Genomic DNA, 16,822 nt, shown 5'->3' with positions numbered 1-16,822 from the left:
GCAACCACAGGGGACAGTGGGCTGCCCATCGCTACACCTTAAGTTTGCTCGTAATATTGGTTTCTGTACAGGAAATACGTGGATGTCAGTGTATGACTGAACAGGTCCAACAGAGTACCGTCAAATTTCTCTGCAATCAGTTCTAGTGGGTCCTTCAGTGGGACCCTGAAGGATCATGAAGTTGTAGTTAGATTATGACAGAACTTTAAACTCACGGAAACGAAATGCGCCACTTGCCGCATTTCAGTTACTGGGCCACTTAAAACCAGCTGCCAACAAAGCGCCTCGCATTTTCGTCACAGACTGTGGTGGCCGCTTCCAACAACACTGTTCCACATTATACGCTAACAACATTATTTTGTGACGTGGCTCGCCGTGTTTGTGAATTGCCTATAAGTGAGCAGTAGCCGACAGCTGATGTGGCAACACTGTAGCAGCAAGTAACAGACGCCAACTGTCGAGTAATTTTAATCAGACTATAGTACTGTAATCAATCTGAACATAGGTACAGCAAGAGAACAAATGGTAAACAATGTTCTTAAAGTATCACTGATTGGTTTTCTGCAAACGGTCTCACCCTCAATATTAAAAGCATGCAATACATTCAGTTCTGCACATCTACGGGTATTCGAGTATTTGGGTGGAAACTTCAAAATTCTTAGATGTCCATATTGATGAGAATTTAAACGAGGGGGGGGGGGGGGATCTGTAATCCCTAAAACAGTCTTACTACACCTCCATTTGTGCCTGGAATCACTGCAAATCTTGTGAACGAACAAATCAGAAAGTTGAAATATTTGCCACGCAGAAGAAGGTGACGAACACTAACTTCACTTAACAAAGGCTTATTCAGCACTTGCACATACAAGAGCGTGGAGTGAAATGCCTCCGGCCAGAACACATATAGTACATATACAGTTACAGAACATTCCACTACAATGATTCTTGACATTTGTGAATATTTCTAGAATGTACTCGAACCAATTACAGAAATTAAAATTTTGCAGTTCTGGTGAGTTCTGAACTCATGACCCCCCATGCCACAATCTAGTATCATACACCACAGTGACTGTGTTACTCAGCTTCTTTTGTGACATTGCTCCCCCCTTATGAGAACAGCGTCTTGGTGTTACATCCTCCTAGTCTGCGAACGAGTCATTGGTCCTGCATACTGTGACTCACAATGACTGATGTTCGCCCTGGTGGAGTGATCTTCTTAGAACTTCCTTTGCCAGTACGCTCTTCGTCACCTTTCCGCTTGCTGCCTGTCACTGAAGCTTCGAATTTACCCTGGGCTGCAGGATCCTTATAGGGCTTCATTCGAAGGACGTGGACCACGTATCTCTGATCTTTCATCATCTTGTGTCGGGGTTGAAATCTTCAACTTCATAAGTAACATCAGACAACTGTTTTATAACCTTGTAAGGTCCAAAGTAGCACCTGAGGAGCTTCTCAGAGAGATGAACTTTCCGAACAGGAGTGAAGATCCAGACGAGGTGGCTCATGTCATACCTTTGAGCAATTGTTTTCTTCAGACCGCAGTGTGCGGAGTCGAGCTAACTGCTGAGCTTACTCAGCTCTGGTTAACAACTGGCCGATGTAGTCGTTGTCCACGTCATCAGGATGTAACGGAAACACAGTGTCCATCGTCGTAGTTGCCTCATGCCCATCCACTAGGAAAAATGGCATAAATCCTGTGGTGTCTTGTTTGGCGGTGTTGTAGGCAAACGTCACGAAAGGTAGCACCTCATCCCAGTTGCTCTGCTCGGCACTGACAAACATTGATAGCATGTTGGCCAAGGTCTTATTAAGGTGTTCAGTAAGCCCATTAATTTGCAGTGGTAGGCAGTCATGAAGTGATGACTAATGTTGCACTAACTGTCACAAGATTCAATTGAAAAACTTTCCCTTGATCAGTAATGAAAGACCTTGGGGCACCGTGTTTCAATACAATGTCTGCCATGATGAATTTGGCTACCTCAAATGCTTCAGCGGTTTTCACGGCTTTTGTAATTGCATAGTATGTCAGATAATCAGTGCAAACAATAATCCATCTACTGCCAATAGCAGACATTGTAAATCTCTGAGGAGGTGAATCCCAACAAGCTGGAAGGTGTGTCGGCTGGTGGAATTGGTATGAGTCGGCCAGGTGGTTTCTGAGGAACCGCCTTTCTCCTTTGGCACTCTCTACAGTGTGACAGTTAGTGACGGACAATCCTAAATAAACCTGAGCAGAAAAATCTCTTGTGGATCCTATCATATGTCTTAATAAATCCTAAATGTCTAGCCTCAGGTGTGTAATGGAATTTCTGTAGAGCATCTAAGCGCATGTGTTTAGGAATCACTGGTAGCCACCTCTTTCCAAATGGTTAGAAGTTTTTCTTGCAAAGTAATCCATTAACTACCTTAAATTGTCCTTTTACATCCTCTGACCGATTTAAGGCAATCATAATTTGATATATCTTGGCGTCCTCCTTCTGCTCAGCTGAGAGATCCTGGAGTGCAGCGAGACAGTCACTATCTTCATCAAAGTCTTGATGGTCTTGCACAAGGTTTCTTGAGAGACAGTTGGCATCTTTGTGTTTTCTTCCACTTTTGTACACTATGGTACTGTCATACTCTTGAAGACGTAGTGCCCACTTGGTGAGTCGTCCTGTCAGATCCTTAAGACCTGTCAACCAACAAAGTGAATGATGGTCTGTAATAACTGTGAATGGCCTTCGATAGTGATACAGTCAAAATTTGCACATGGCCCAAACCACAGCAAAACATTCTCTTTCTGTAGTTGAGTAGTTTCTTTCGGCTTCTGTAAGTGTCCTAGAAGCATAGGCTGTTGTTGTTGTGGTCTTCAGTCCTGAGACTGATTTGATGCGCAGCTCTCCAGGCTACTCTATCCTGTGCAAGCTTCTTCATCTCCCAGTACCTACTGCAACCTACATCCTTCTGAATCTGTTCAGTGTATTCATCTCTTTGTCTCCCTCTACGATTTTTACCCTCCACACTGCCCTCCAATACTAAACTGGTGATCCCTTGATGCCTCAGAACATGTCCTACCAACCGATCCCTTCTTCTAGTCAAGTTGTGTCACAAACTTCTCTTCTCCCCAATCCTATTCAACACCTCCTCATTAGTTATGTGATCTACCCATCTAATCTTCAGCATTCTTCTGTAGCACCACATTTCGAAAGCTTCTATTCTCTTCTTGTCTAAACTAGTTATCGTCCATGTTTCACTTGCATACATGGCTACGCTCCAAACAAATACTTTCAGAAACGACTTCCCGGCACTTAAATCTATACTCGATGTTAACAAATTTCTCTGCTTCAGAAATGCTTTCCTTGCCATTGCCAGTCTACATTTTATATCCTCTCTACTTCGACCATCATCAGTTATTTTACTCCCTAAATAGCAAAACTCCTTTACTACTTTAAGTGTCTCATTTCTTAATCTAATTCCCTCAGCATCACCCGACTTAATTCGACTACATTCCATTATCCTTGTTTTGCTTTTGTTGATATTCATCTTATATCCTACTTTGAAGACACTATCCATTCCGTTCAACTGCTCTTCCAAGTCCTTTGCTGTATCTGACAGAATTACAATGTCATCGGCGAACTTCAAAGTTTTTACCTCTTCTCCATGAATTTTAATACCTACTCCAAATTTTTATTTTGTTTCCTTTACTGCTTGCTCAATATACAGATTGAATAACATCGGGGAGAGGCTACAACCCTGTCTCACGCCTTTCCCAACCACTGCTTCCCTTTCATGCCTCTCGACCCTTATAACTGCCATCTGGTTTCTGTACAAATTGCAAATAGCCTTTCGCTCCCTGTATTTTACCCCTGCCACCTTCAGAATTTGAAAGAGAGTATTCCACTTAACGTTGTCAAAAGCTTTCTCTAACTCTACAAATGCTAGAAACGTAGGTTTGCCTTTCCTTAATCTTTCTTCTAAGATAAGTCATAGGGTCAGTGTTGCCTCACCTGTTCCAATATTTCTACGGAATCCAAACTGATCTTCCCCGAGGTCGGCTTCTACCAGTTTTCCCATTCGTCTGTAAAGAATTCGCGTTAGTATTTTGCATCTGTGACTTATTAAACTGACTGTTCCGTAATTTTCACGTCTGTCAGCACCTGCTTTATTTGGGATTGGAATTATTATATTCTTCCTGAAGTCTGAGGGTATTTCGCCTGTCTCATACATCTTGCTCACCGGATGGTAGAGTTTTGTCAGGACTGGCTCTCCCAAGGCCGTCAGTAGTTCTAATGGAATGTTGTCTACTCCCGGGGCCTTGTTTCGATCAGGTCTTTCAGTGCTCTGTCAAACTCTTCACACAATATCATATCTCCCATTTCATTTTTATCTACATCCTCTTCCATTTCCATAATCTTGTCCTGAAGTAAGTCGCCCTTGTATAGACCCTCTATATACTCCTTCCACCTTTCTGCTTTCCCTTCTTTGCTTAGAACTGGGTTTCCATCTGAGCTCTTGATATTCATACAAGCAGTGGTTCTCTTTTCTCCAAAGGTCTCTCTAATTTTCCTGTAGGCAGTATCTATCTTACCCCTAGTGAGATAAGCCTCTACATCTTTACATTTGTCCCCTAACCATCCCTACTTAGCCATTTTGCACTTCCTGTCAGTCTCATTTTTGAGACGTTTGTATTCCTTTTTGCCTGCTTCACTTACTGTATTTTTATATTTTCTCCTTTCATCAATTAAATTCCATATTTCTTCTGTTACCCTAGGATTTCTACTAGCCCTCGTCTTTTTACCTACTTTATCCTCTGCTGCCTTCACTACTTCATCTCTCAAAGCTACCCATTCTCCTTCTACTGTAGTTCTTTCCCCCATTCCTGTCAATTGTTCCCTTATGCTCTCCCTGAAACTCTGTACAACCTCTGGTTCTTTCAGTTTATCCAGGTCCCATCTCCTTAAATTCCCACCTTTTTGCAGTTTCTTCAGTTTTAATCTACAGTTCATAACCAACCACAACCATAAAGCATAGGCTATAACCTCTTTTCCATCCGAAATTTGTACCAGAACTGCACCGATCCTATACCCACTGGCATCACTGTGTATTTCTGTAGGTACTCTCTCATCATACAGACCAAGTACAGGGTCAGCCGTCAGAGCTTTCCACAGCACATTGAAAGAATGTTGCTGAGCACCACCCCAGACAAATTTAGCATCAGCTTTTAACAACTCTTGAAGTGGCCTGGCTTTGATACAAAAGTCTTTGATAAAACGACGGTAATAAGAACATAATCCGAGGAAGCTTCTCGCCTCTAATACTTTTAAAAATTCCGTTATAGATGTCACCTTTTCTGGGTATGGCAGCATACCTTCGTTTGACACAAGGTGTCTTTGCTCCACAGAGACACTTTCTTGGATTAAGTTTCAGTCGCCTTGTTGGAGACACTTAAGACTGGCTCTCAGTCTTTTTACATGTTCATCAAATGTCTCTAAGAACACTATAATGTCATCTAAATAACAAAGACACATCGTCCACTTCAGGTGCCTCAGAAGATTATCCATCATTCGTTCAAAAGTTGCTGGTGCATTACACAAACCAAACGGCATTACCTTACATTCATACAGGCCCTCATGATCAGCCTCATCTACTTCGATCTGCCAGTACCCCGAGTACATGTCCATGGTTGAGAAAAACTTAGCCCCCTTCAGACAATCTAGTGTATCGTCAATTTGTGGAAGGGGATAAACGTTCTTTTTAGTTATTTTATTAAGCTTCCTGTAATCAACACAAAAGCACCAACTGCAATCATTTTTCCTGACGAGAACCACTGGTGATGACCATGGGCTCAGCGAGGGCTGAATGATGTCATTTTTAATCCATTTCTTTACCTCATCTCGAATTACTTGACGTTCCGTTGCTGACACAGGGTATGCTCTCCCGCTTATTGGTTGATGGTCTCCGGTGCTAGTCTGATGCTTAACTGTTGACTTGTCTAATTTGCTCTTCACCTGTGGATTGAAGCATTCAGAGAACTCTTGAAGAATGGCAAGTAGCTTCTTCTGTTGTTACTTAGTGAGATCTGGGATAGTCGATCTAGAAGATCTTGTCTTGTAGTGGTAGCACCAATTACGCCCACAGACTCGGCATGGGAGGCTTCCATGACGCTCAGCTGTTCAGCAATAAACAGCTCAGCGTTTGCTACGCACATGCGCCTTGGTAGGATCTGCAGTTCTCGGCGACAGTTAACCATCCACAATTCACCGAATTCATTCTTAAATGAGATGACAGAGGCTGGAATGACCAAGTTATTCTTCAGTGGTATGCTTCTCTTACATTCCACTACAAGATCCATGGGTTGATGCGTGGCATGACACATGACAGTTACCTTTGTAGCGCTAACTGCAAGAATGATTACTTCATCCAGCACACATAGTCTTCACACACTTGGATGCACATCTTCCTGTCCACAGTATCTCATCTCGTTTAGCATAATCTTTGAGTGACCACAATCTATAATTGCCTGAGAAGCTTTCAAAAAGTCCCATCCGAGAATGACGTCATGACTACACTCTTGTAAGACGATGAATTCTAAGGGCTATGTATGGCCACTTATACCCAAATGAATGACACATTTTCCTGTAGTTTTCTATTTCCCATTATCCACCTTCAACAGAGACGTTGTTTTGTTGTCGACGAATACGGTTTTCTGCAACTGGTGACGGTACTTCTCCAAAATGACTGAATATGATGCTCCAGAGTCCACAAGAGATTGGGCTTGCCGGCCGTCCATGAGGGTATCGCATAGTTTCCTGTCATTTTCGTAGTGATCGGCGGCGGAGGATTTTTCTCTTCGGCAGCCTCACCGCCGAGGTAGGTCGCACCCTTTAGTTTTCCAGGTTTGCGGCGGCTAGGTGATTGGCTGGAGCTTCTAAAAGGCGATGGAGACCTTGACCGGCGTGTTGAGAGCACCCTCTCCAGCAGCTAGCTTGCAGCGATGGTGACCTACGTCATCCTGCACCCACATCTTCTTGTTCACCTTCATCGTCCCAGAGTTGGCACTGGCTAAGACCGGTGTGCTGTCTTCTGGTGTGGGCGTCATCAAATATCCGCCGCCTTTCTCGACAATAGAGCACCACATGTACCAGATGTCCGCAGTGGAAACATATTGGTTGGTTATCCTGGGTCCTCCAGACGTCACTCTTCCTTGGTGCCCAAACAGGTTTCTCATGCGACATTGTAGGAACGTAACTTTGCCTGGGTCTCGACTATTTCACTGTTTTAAAGGGAAATGCAGGACGAGAGACTGGGTTCAATATCTGTTCCACTTCCTCCCTTATGACCTCTTGAAGTGTCTCGGTTATTTGCTCGCCATGCAATCCAAGTGCCTTCTGAACTTCCTCTCTCACTATCTGAAGAAGAACACTTGTGAAATCAGTTCCTTCCTCCATTACAGACATCGATACGATGTTTGGAAGCCGTTCAAACTTCTTGTGTGTAATTCCTTTTCGATGCATCGATACTGGCACCATTTTATAAAGTCGGCTGCTGTGAAACCTACTTCAGGAGTAGGGCTCGATACATGTCCTCAGCAACACCCTTCATGTGATGTGCAACCTTATCTTCCTCCTCCATTCTAGGAACCATTATTTTACACAGAATCCAAGGTGTCTTGAATGTAAGATGCTGTCATTTCTCCTGGACGCTGTGCCCTGCACTTTAATTTACCTTCAGCCTTGCACTTCTGTCGTCGTGTGTCGCAAAAATACTTGCACAGTTCTGCCTGGAATACTTCCCAGCTTGTGAACTTCCCCTCATTGTTCTCATACCACTGCTTGGAAGTGCCCTCCAAGTAGAAAAATACATTAGCCAAACACACGGTGTCATCCCATTTGTTAAATTTGGCTATACATTCATATACCTTCAGTCACTTGTTTGGATCTTGGCTATCGTCACCAGAGAACCCGGAAGGATGTCTCATGTGGTGGCACACAGTTGCTGTCATCATTAACACTCTCTTCCTTCTTCTGTCTCCGATAGACTGCGATCTGTTGAATATGGCTCGAACTCTGGTTTCTCACCACGTAAACAGCGGTTCTGTCGTGGCCTGATGGGAGCTACTGTATCGTCGATAATATGAATGACGAACACTAACTTCACTTATCGAAGGTTTATTCAGCACTTGCACATACAAGAGTGTGGAGCGAACTGCCTCTGGCCAGAACACATACGGTATATATACAGCTACAGAACATTTCAGTACAATGATTCTTGACATTTGTGGATACTTCTAGAATGTACTCGAACTGAATACAGAAATTAAAACGTTACAGTTCAAATGAGTTTTGAACTTACGACCCTCCATGCAAAAGACTAGTATCATAACCACTACACCACGGTGACTGCTACTCAGCTCCTTCTGTGACAATCGTGGGAAAAATGGTATCATCATCTAGGTGGTAAACTTAAAATGATGGGAAATATTAATTTTGCTGAGAAAGTCTGAAAGATTACATCACTGCTATCAGTTAATTGCTAGGACACTGTAGCCAAGTAGACTAACCAACCTAATAAACTTTCACAGAAAAAGTCTCAAAATTCGAACTACTTTTGTTAATCTGGTCAGCCTTTATTTCCATTAAAGCTTAAAATATTCTTGAAAAACAAAAAATATACATATTCAACTTCAGCAAATGTACTTATATTACACAAATCAAAAAAAAATTTTGCATCACCCCGATTCCCAGAACTCCTGAAGATAGACGTTGACTGTGGATATTGCATCACAGACACAGTTCCTTTGACTGTTCAGAGATGTCACTAAACCTGCCCAAACATGTAAACAACCAACCATGAGCAGAGCCTATTAGACAGAGGGGAGGGGGGGGGGGGTGTGGGTGTCCGACAGCCGATCAGTTCCAGTCATTCCACCAGGAAGGAGGTACACGGCTTGTTTTTCCTGTAGTTCAACCATGCCTAGACGGTCAATACCACGGTTCAATCGCGTCCGCATTGTTACTTTGTGCCAGGAAGGGCTCTCAACAAGCGAAGTGTCCAGGCGTCTCTGAGTGAACCAAAGCAATGTTGTTCCGACATGGAGGAGATACAGAGAGACAGGAACTGTCTATGATATGCCTCGCTCAGGCTGCCCAAGGGTCGCTACTGCAGTAGATGACCGCTACCTACGGATTATGGCTCAGAGGAACCCTGACAGCATGTTGAATAATGCTTTTCATGCAGCCACAGGATGTTGTGTTATGACTCAAAATGTGTGCAACAGGCTGCATGATGCGCAACTTCACTCCCGACATCCACGGCGGGGTCCATTTTTGCAACCACGACACAATGCAGTGCAGTACAGACGGGCTGAACAATAATGCCAAACGGACCACTCAGACCTTAACTTTTCCCGGCGAATTGAATGTTCAAATAACTTACGGGTTTGCTGCCGGGTGACATCGTCTAACACTGCCGATATTTCGACAGGAGCACACCCTGCCATTCTCAAGGCACAAATGCAAAGAAGAAGAAATGTGCAAGGAAATTTAATACCTCGGTTCACAGAGGAGAAACATGGAAGACAACACACACAGAATAGTTACTATTAATCAACAGGTTAGGTAGCACTAATTCTGTCCCTCTGTTTTTTGATGAGAGTCAGAGCCGGATTCCAAGCAGCATTTAAACAAAATCCACCATCTCTGTTAATAAGGTTGCTTGATAGTTTGATTTCAACAGCTTCCTTAATAACACTATCCAAATAGCTGGATGTGCAAACCAGAATCTCCGTGTTGTTGTATTCCATAGGATGACCGGTGTCAAGGCAATGTTCTGCAATAGCGGATTTGCTCGGCTGTTGTAAGTGTGTGTGACGCTTATGTTCAATACACCAGTCTTCCACAGTCCTGCTTGTGTGACCAATATATGACATGCCACAACTGCAAGGAATACGATAGACCCCAGCCTTACGCAAACCAAGATCATCTTTTACGGACACCAACAGGTCCTTAATCTTAGAATGTGGTCGAAAAACACATTTCACATCATATTTCCGCAAAATACGGCCAATCCTGTTGGAAATGCTTCCTGCGTAAGGCAAAAAGGCCGTAGACTTAGATGCCACTTCGTTGCTATCATCACTCACCCGTTGCACAGAAGGCTGATAGCACAACGCACGTTTGATCTGCATCTCACTATAGCCATTCTGACGAAAGGTGACTTCGAGATGTGATAGCTCAGCTGCCAAACTTTCAGGGTCTGAGATAACATGGGCCCTGCGAACCAAGGTGCGAAGTACTCCTTCACGCTCAGCTGGATGGTGATAACTATCAGCTTGCAGATACAAGTCAGTGTGGGTAGGCTTCCTATAAACAGAATGTCCCAACGTACCATCAGTCTTCCTTTTGACCAACACATCAAGGAAGGGAAGGCATCCATTCATTTCCACCTCCATAGTGAACTGAATATTCAGGTGGATTGAATTCAGATGTTCCAAAAACCGGTAAAAATCTCACTACCATGAGGCCAAACAACAAAAATATGGCATACATATCTGAAAAAACACGCAGGTTTTAAGGCCGCCGACTCCAATGAACGTTCCTCAAACTCCTCCATAAACAAATTGGCCACAATAGGTGACAACGGGCTTCCCATTGCAACTCCATCAGTCTGTTCATCGTACTGACCATTGAATAAAAAGTAAGTGGAAGTCAGCACATATTGAAACAAATTTGTTAACTCGACACCAAACTTAACCTCAATTAGCTGCAACGAATCAGAGAGAGGAACACGAGTGAAAATAGAAACCACAACAAAACTGACTAAAATATCAGAGTCATTCAAACGCAATCCCTGCAATCGACGTAAAAAAGCTGCAGAGTTCTTAATGTGGTGTTCACACCTACCTACTAGTTGGCTCAACAAACTAGCAAGATGTTTAGCTACAAGATAGCATGTGAAATGTGTTTTTCGACCACGTTCTAAGATTAAGGTCCTGTTGGCATCTGTAAAAGATGATCTTGGTTTGCATAAGGCTGGGGTCTATCGTATTCCTTGCAGTTGTGGCATGTCATATATTGGTCAGACAATCAGGACTGTGGAAGACCGGTGTATTGAACATAAGTGTCACACACGCTTACAACAGCCGAGCAAATCCGCTATTGCAGAACATTGCCTTGACACCGGTCATCCTATGGAATACAACAACACGGAGATTCTGGTTTGCACATCCAGCTATTGGGATAGTGTTATTAAGGAAGCTGTTTAAATCCAACTATCAAGCAACCTTATTAACAGAGATAGTGGATTTTGTTTAAATGCTGCTTGGAATCCAGCTCTGTCTCTCATCAAAAAACAGAGGGACAGAATTAGTGCTACCTAACCTGTTGATTAATAGTAACTATCGATATTTCTGATGTTGGTTATCTTTGTTTGTATTGACACTTGTTCTGTGTGTGTTGTCTTCCTTGTTTCTCCTCTGTGAACCGAGGTATTAAATTTCGTTGCACATTTCTTCTTCCTTGCATTTGTGCCTTGAGAATGACAGGGTGTGCTCCTGTCGAAATATCGGCGGTGTTCGACGACGTCACTCGGCAGCAAACTTGTAAGTTCTATGGACCACTCAGGTTTGGCATCACGTTCTCTTCACCGATGAGTGTCACATATTCCCTCAACCAGACAATCGTTGGAGTCGTGTTTGGAGGCAACCCGGTCAGGCTGAATGCCTTAGAGACACTGTTCAGTGAGTGCAGCAAGGTGGAGGTTCCCTGCTGATTTGGGGTGGCATTATGTGTATGCTGCTGGAGGTTGCAGAAGGCGTCATAACGGCTGTACGATATGTGAATGCTGTCCTCTGACCGACGAGCAACCACATCGGCAGCATATTGGTGAGGCATTCGTCTTCATGGACGACATTTAGTGGTCCCATTGTGCACATCTTGTGAATGACTTCCTCCAGGATAATGACATCTCTCAACTAGAGTGGCCAGCATGTTCTCCAGACATGAACTCAATCGAACATGCCTGGTATACACTGAAAAGGGCTGTTTATGGACGAAGTGACCCACCCACCACTCTGAGGGATCTACGCTGAATCGCTGTTGAGGTGTGGGACAGTCTGGACCATCAGTACATTGATGAACCTGTGGATAGTATGCCACAAGGAATACAGGCATGTACCAATGCAAGAGTATGTGCTACTCGGTACTGGAGGTACCGGTGTGTACAGCAATCTGGACCACCATCTCTGAATGGCTCGCTGTATGGTGGTACGAAATGCAACGTGTGGTTTTCGTGACTAATAAAAAGGGTGGAAATTATGTTTATATTGATCTCTATTCCAATTTTCTGTACAGGTTCCAGAACTCTTGGAACCAAGGTGATGCAAAACTTTTTTTGATGTATGTGTTAATCATGCAGAGCATACATGGAATTAAACTTTTATGAAACTCGTTATTTTTACACTGTGTGAAAAACAAAGACTTCTCTGTAGGCTGCACAACAACAAAATGTGTTTATTCATTGGTGTAATTCAGTCTAACCTTTATATTAATCTATGAACATTTAACTGTTCCATATTTATCAAACAGACTAACCTGGTAACCTCGTAGCCAAGCTCTCTCTGATCTTCGGCTCCCAGCACGATCGCAGCATGTCTAAATTGTCTTCCGATTTCTGATGTTCATCACAAGAGTCTAAAGACATATGTCTTTCCTTATTCATAACACCACTTGCGATGCTGCTGCAACCGTCCCCTATGCCACTGTCCCTGGTCGAGTCGACTGACATGTGACGACAACTAATGCTACTGCTCCTTCCGCCACTGCTACACTCCACCTGTGCACAGGAAGAATCGGCAGCTTCAGTACAGAATCTTGAAGGATCGACAAGAATTGTGTTCTGGCTACTGCTCAGTGATGTGCTGCCGGGTGACAGTGAAGGCTCGTTACACATTCTCGGAGCATGTAAACTACGCCCGTAACTATTATTAATGCCTATATTTTCAGCAGCTCTCTCACGACTGTCTGTTACAAGAACCTGGGCATTGACATCTCTGGACGAATCTGCTACCAGGTTATCTACAGGACTGTCCACAGATAAGCACACTCCACTGTCCCTTGTCGAAGAGTCAATAGACATATGTCGTTCCTTATGGACCACACATTTTGTGCTATCAGCTGTCACTGCTAAACTGCTGTCTACAACCATATGCAAAGAATCAATTACAGATGTTTCCGCATACTGGCCACCGTCACTGCTCGATGCTGGATTGACAGCGAGACTGCTTACTGAAGACATGGCCCGAGTGACAGTTTTTGAGTTTAGTCTGTCTCGGCTGCTGTGACCAGAAAGATGAACTTTGGCACTGTCGAGCCTGTAATCTGTAGGACACTGGTCACTGCTCCTCTCTTCCCACGTGTCGTCAAAATTTGTCCTCCAAGACTTCTCACGTGTCAGAAGATGCTTCGCTTCTGTAAGAGGTTTAGGGGTACTACACACTTCGAGCCAATCTCCGCCGAGCCTGAAAAGAAAATTTGGAAAAAAAATTGTATTATGGTAAAGAATAGCTAAACCACTGATATAACGTGAAGCAGTTGTTATTACTAAACATATATGACCTAATGAAGAACTATAAAAATGAATACAAAATTATGACAATAATGGAAATTCCGGATGAAAAGATATATAAAATAAGGAAAAGGTAACCACTTTCCTGTAGAGGATGGGTAAATGGTGCACAGGAAAATATAATAGAATAGAGTTAATACTAGCTTTTGAGCTCTTGCTCTTTTTGCAGTAAGAACGCACACAACTACACTGACAGCCAAACTTATGTACATTTCCGTGCCTGGGTGGTTGTGTGTATGAATGTGTGCACTTTTACTACAACAAGAGCAAGAGCTCAAAAGCTACACAAATGTTTCCTATTATGTGTTTCTGTGCTCCATGCAGCAGTCCTCTTTAGATACCTACGTATACCTCTCCTTTATTTCATGTACAAATATAAAATTAAAATTTTAAAATAAAAATATTATGCAACAACAAAGTTGTAATAATATGGAAGCTTTTATTGTACAAAATTTTACTACTCTCTCCCACCATTGACTTTTACTGTGTCGGCACTGCGGCCTCAATAAATTCAAAGATGGCACAAGGTTGCCAGTAGTCTATTAAGTGCTACAGGCTGTTTGTGAGCATGTGCTAGTTTTGAGGTGTGCAAGTGGACAGGAATACAGCACCCACCGAAACATGTGCCATGCACAAATGTACACGACAGTGTCGTCAATGGACGTAATCTTGGAATAAACTGTGCAAACACATCTGCTGGCAGTTCAGTCGCCAGCCACAGATGCACTCAAAAATAAGTGTGGTCTCAAAACTGGTCACAGGCACATCACAAAGCAGTCACAGCCTGGTGGGAACAGTGCAGTTCTTTGAATCTACCCAGTACACTGAGAGCACGACTTACAAAGCATGAAAACAGTGGACTGATGGTACACAGCAGTTCCACATCAAAATTCAGATACTTCACACTGAAACAATTTTTTGTTATATTAGACGGAAAAATAAACACCAAACCAAAATATCATTCTTAAGTTATGAAGAATACTTTAACATTGCCTACTTCAGGGAACTACTATTGTAATTTTTCAGGGTTTGACACTCCCAGTTTAGCCTCATTCTCTTTCAAACCACCAACTACTTCTTACTGATAGTGCAATATATTGCACTGATAAATCTTTATAAATTGTGCTGTGTTTCCATCATATTATTCAATACAGAATGTTATCTCTTACTGTACCAACATGCACTTGATGTTCTCTCTTTTTAAACTTCTAATTGTTTTGTTCATTGTGCAGCATTAAAAAAAATGTAAAAAGTAATCCAACTTAGGTACACAAGTGTCGCTGGAATACAGCCACCTGTACTCGGTGAGGCTTTGCGTGTGCTAGCTACTGGTATGTCTACAACATTTCCTATTGTGTATCACACATTTCTGACGTGACTCAGCTCTTGAAACTTGAGGAGGTGCGACATGCATGCCATTAAAATTCAAACACCGCAAACGATGGCAAATAACAAAATTTTACTTACTGTATGTAAAACAGTACAATAGGAAGAATACCGCAATAAAATTAATAGGAGATTCAAGAGTCTGCAAATTGCAAAATTGAGTACACAGAGCCGCCATCTTTTGCAGCGGCAGTGACTCTAACCCTACTGGGTACAGAGTCGAACTGAGCTCGGATGACAGATCCCTATGCACAGCAGAGGTCATTAATTGTAGTGACTTGTACTTCTGTCTCTCTTATCTAAGAATATGTATTCACATAGCACAAATCAATTACACAGGAATTGAGCATCCAATACTAAGGATAATATTGTAATACATTTTTTGTTTAGTCAATAGGACCATCTGCTCGATCTATGTTAACAATGGTACACTTCAAGTGATACTGGGATGTGTGACGAACAAGGTACTGAATAAAGATCTTCTCTCCCCCTTGGCACAACTAGCACAAATGTGACAAGCAGAGAGAACTACTCTCACAACATAAACTACAACATGTGTTTAAATGTGGGTTATAAAAGGCAAAAGTGAAGAATATTTGGTATATATCCTTAGGATTCAAGGTTGAATCACACTGGAAATACGTAGAACATCTTTCAGCCTCCAATCTATTAAAAATTTTAACAATAATTCTTTTGGAGGTTCTATGAAAGTAGGCTTCTAGAAAGAGAAAAAGAAACCCATACAACACACAAATTCACGTTTGATTCCTTTTCTCTTTAGAGACATACGGAAAATGTACAAGAAGCATTTATAGACTTACATATAACATATCTGACTGATAATCACATCACTGTCACCTAGCAGCTGAACATCGAAGTTGAAGTTCGGTAGTGGTTCTCGATTAATCAGAATCTGGGGAACATGTGGTGGAATAGAACCTGGAAAAAATACGGAAGTTTTTAATTGTAATGATATTGTGTATAAAATGCTATATATGCCAATTAAATTAAATAACATTTCACTACAGAGCAACAACAACTCTTGCTAGAAAATAATCTTGGTACGCAAGATTCCAAAGCTACACACGTTCCCACTTACAACTGCTTTGGTCTCACAAACGTATGAGGTATATTAAGAAAGTTAAGTATACTATACATTTAGATTTTTCTTTACAAAAAGTGTAATTGGGAAAAAAAAGAAAGAAAGAAAGAAACAAACAGAAGAGAAGCAATACAGGATACTGTTGATTAACCTGTAGAGTATTTTTCAACATAATTGCCATAACGTTCAGTGCATGTGCTGAACTGTGGCACAAGCTTCTTTAAGCCCTCCTCAAAGAACTCTCCCTCCAGTTCCTTCCCTCACACTTCAGAACCTTTTTGTGCATCTGCACCAATGTTTGAAAATTTAACTCCACACGTGTGTGCCTTCAATGAGGTGAAAATTTAAGGCACCAAGTCAGGGGAATATGGGGGCAGTTCAACACATCCCTACTTATGAGACCGAGAGTGTCTCAGTGTGTTGTCGTGCAACAAGCACACTCCTCTTGTCAGCATTCCCCTCCTTTTGTACTGAATGGTCATTTTGATTTTTTTAAGATCTCACAATATTGTTGTGCACTGGTGATCTTCCCATGAGGCAGAAATTTAACTCAAATGATGTCTTTTCGAGCCAAAAACACTGAGGCCATGATTTTTTTTGCCCGAAATAGTGGTTCTGAACTTTTTGGCTGATGGGGAATTGGTGTGATGTCACCGTGATGAACGTCTTTTTGTCTCAGGTGTGTAATAAGCCACCTATGTTTCATCTTCAGTAACAATAGAATTCTGAAAA

At 42.4% G+C, this 16,822-nt stretch overlaps 1 protein-coding gene across 2 annotated transcripts in view; it reads right to left on the bottom strand.

The window, feature by feature from the left end:
- LOC126202759 (NAD-dependent protein deacetylase sirtuin-1) overlaps positions 1-16,822 on the bottom strand; it is a 63,869-nt gene that overhangs the window by 7,914 nt on the left and 39,133 nt on the right. For both annotated transcript variants that reach the window (XM_049936892.1, XM_049936893.1), the window contains exons 9-10: positions 15,810-15,927; positions 12,570-13,495 (exon numbers count right to left, since the gene is read on the bottom strand). In XM_049936892.1, the coding sequence (XP_049792849.1) occupies positions 12,570-13,495; positions 15,810-15,927 (1,044 nt within the window). The remainder of the gene's footprint in view (positions 1-12,569; positions 13,496-15,809; positions 15,928-16,822) is intronic.

Source organism: Schistocerca nitens, chromosome 1 (assembly GCF_023898315.1).
Source record: "Schistocerca nitens isolate TAMUIC-IGC-003100 chromosome 1, iqSchNite1.1, whole genome shotgun sequence".
Classification (NCBI taxonomy): domain Eukaryota; kingdom Metazoa; phylum Arthropoda; class Insecta; order Orthoptera; family Acrididae; genus Schistocerca; species Schistocerca nitens.
The sequence above is the reverse complement of the archived record's forward strand: the minus strand, read 5'-3'. Positions and strand labels throughout refer to the sequence as shown.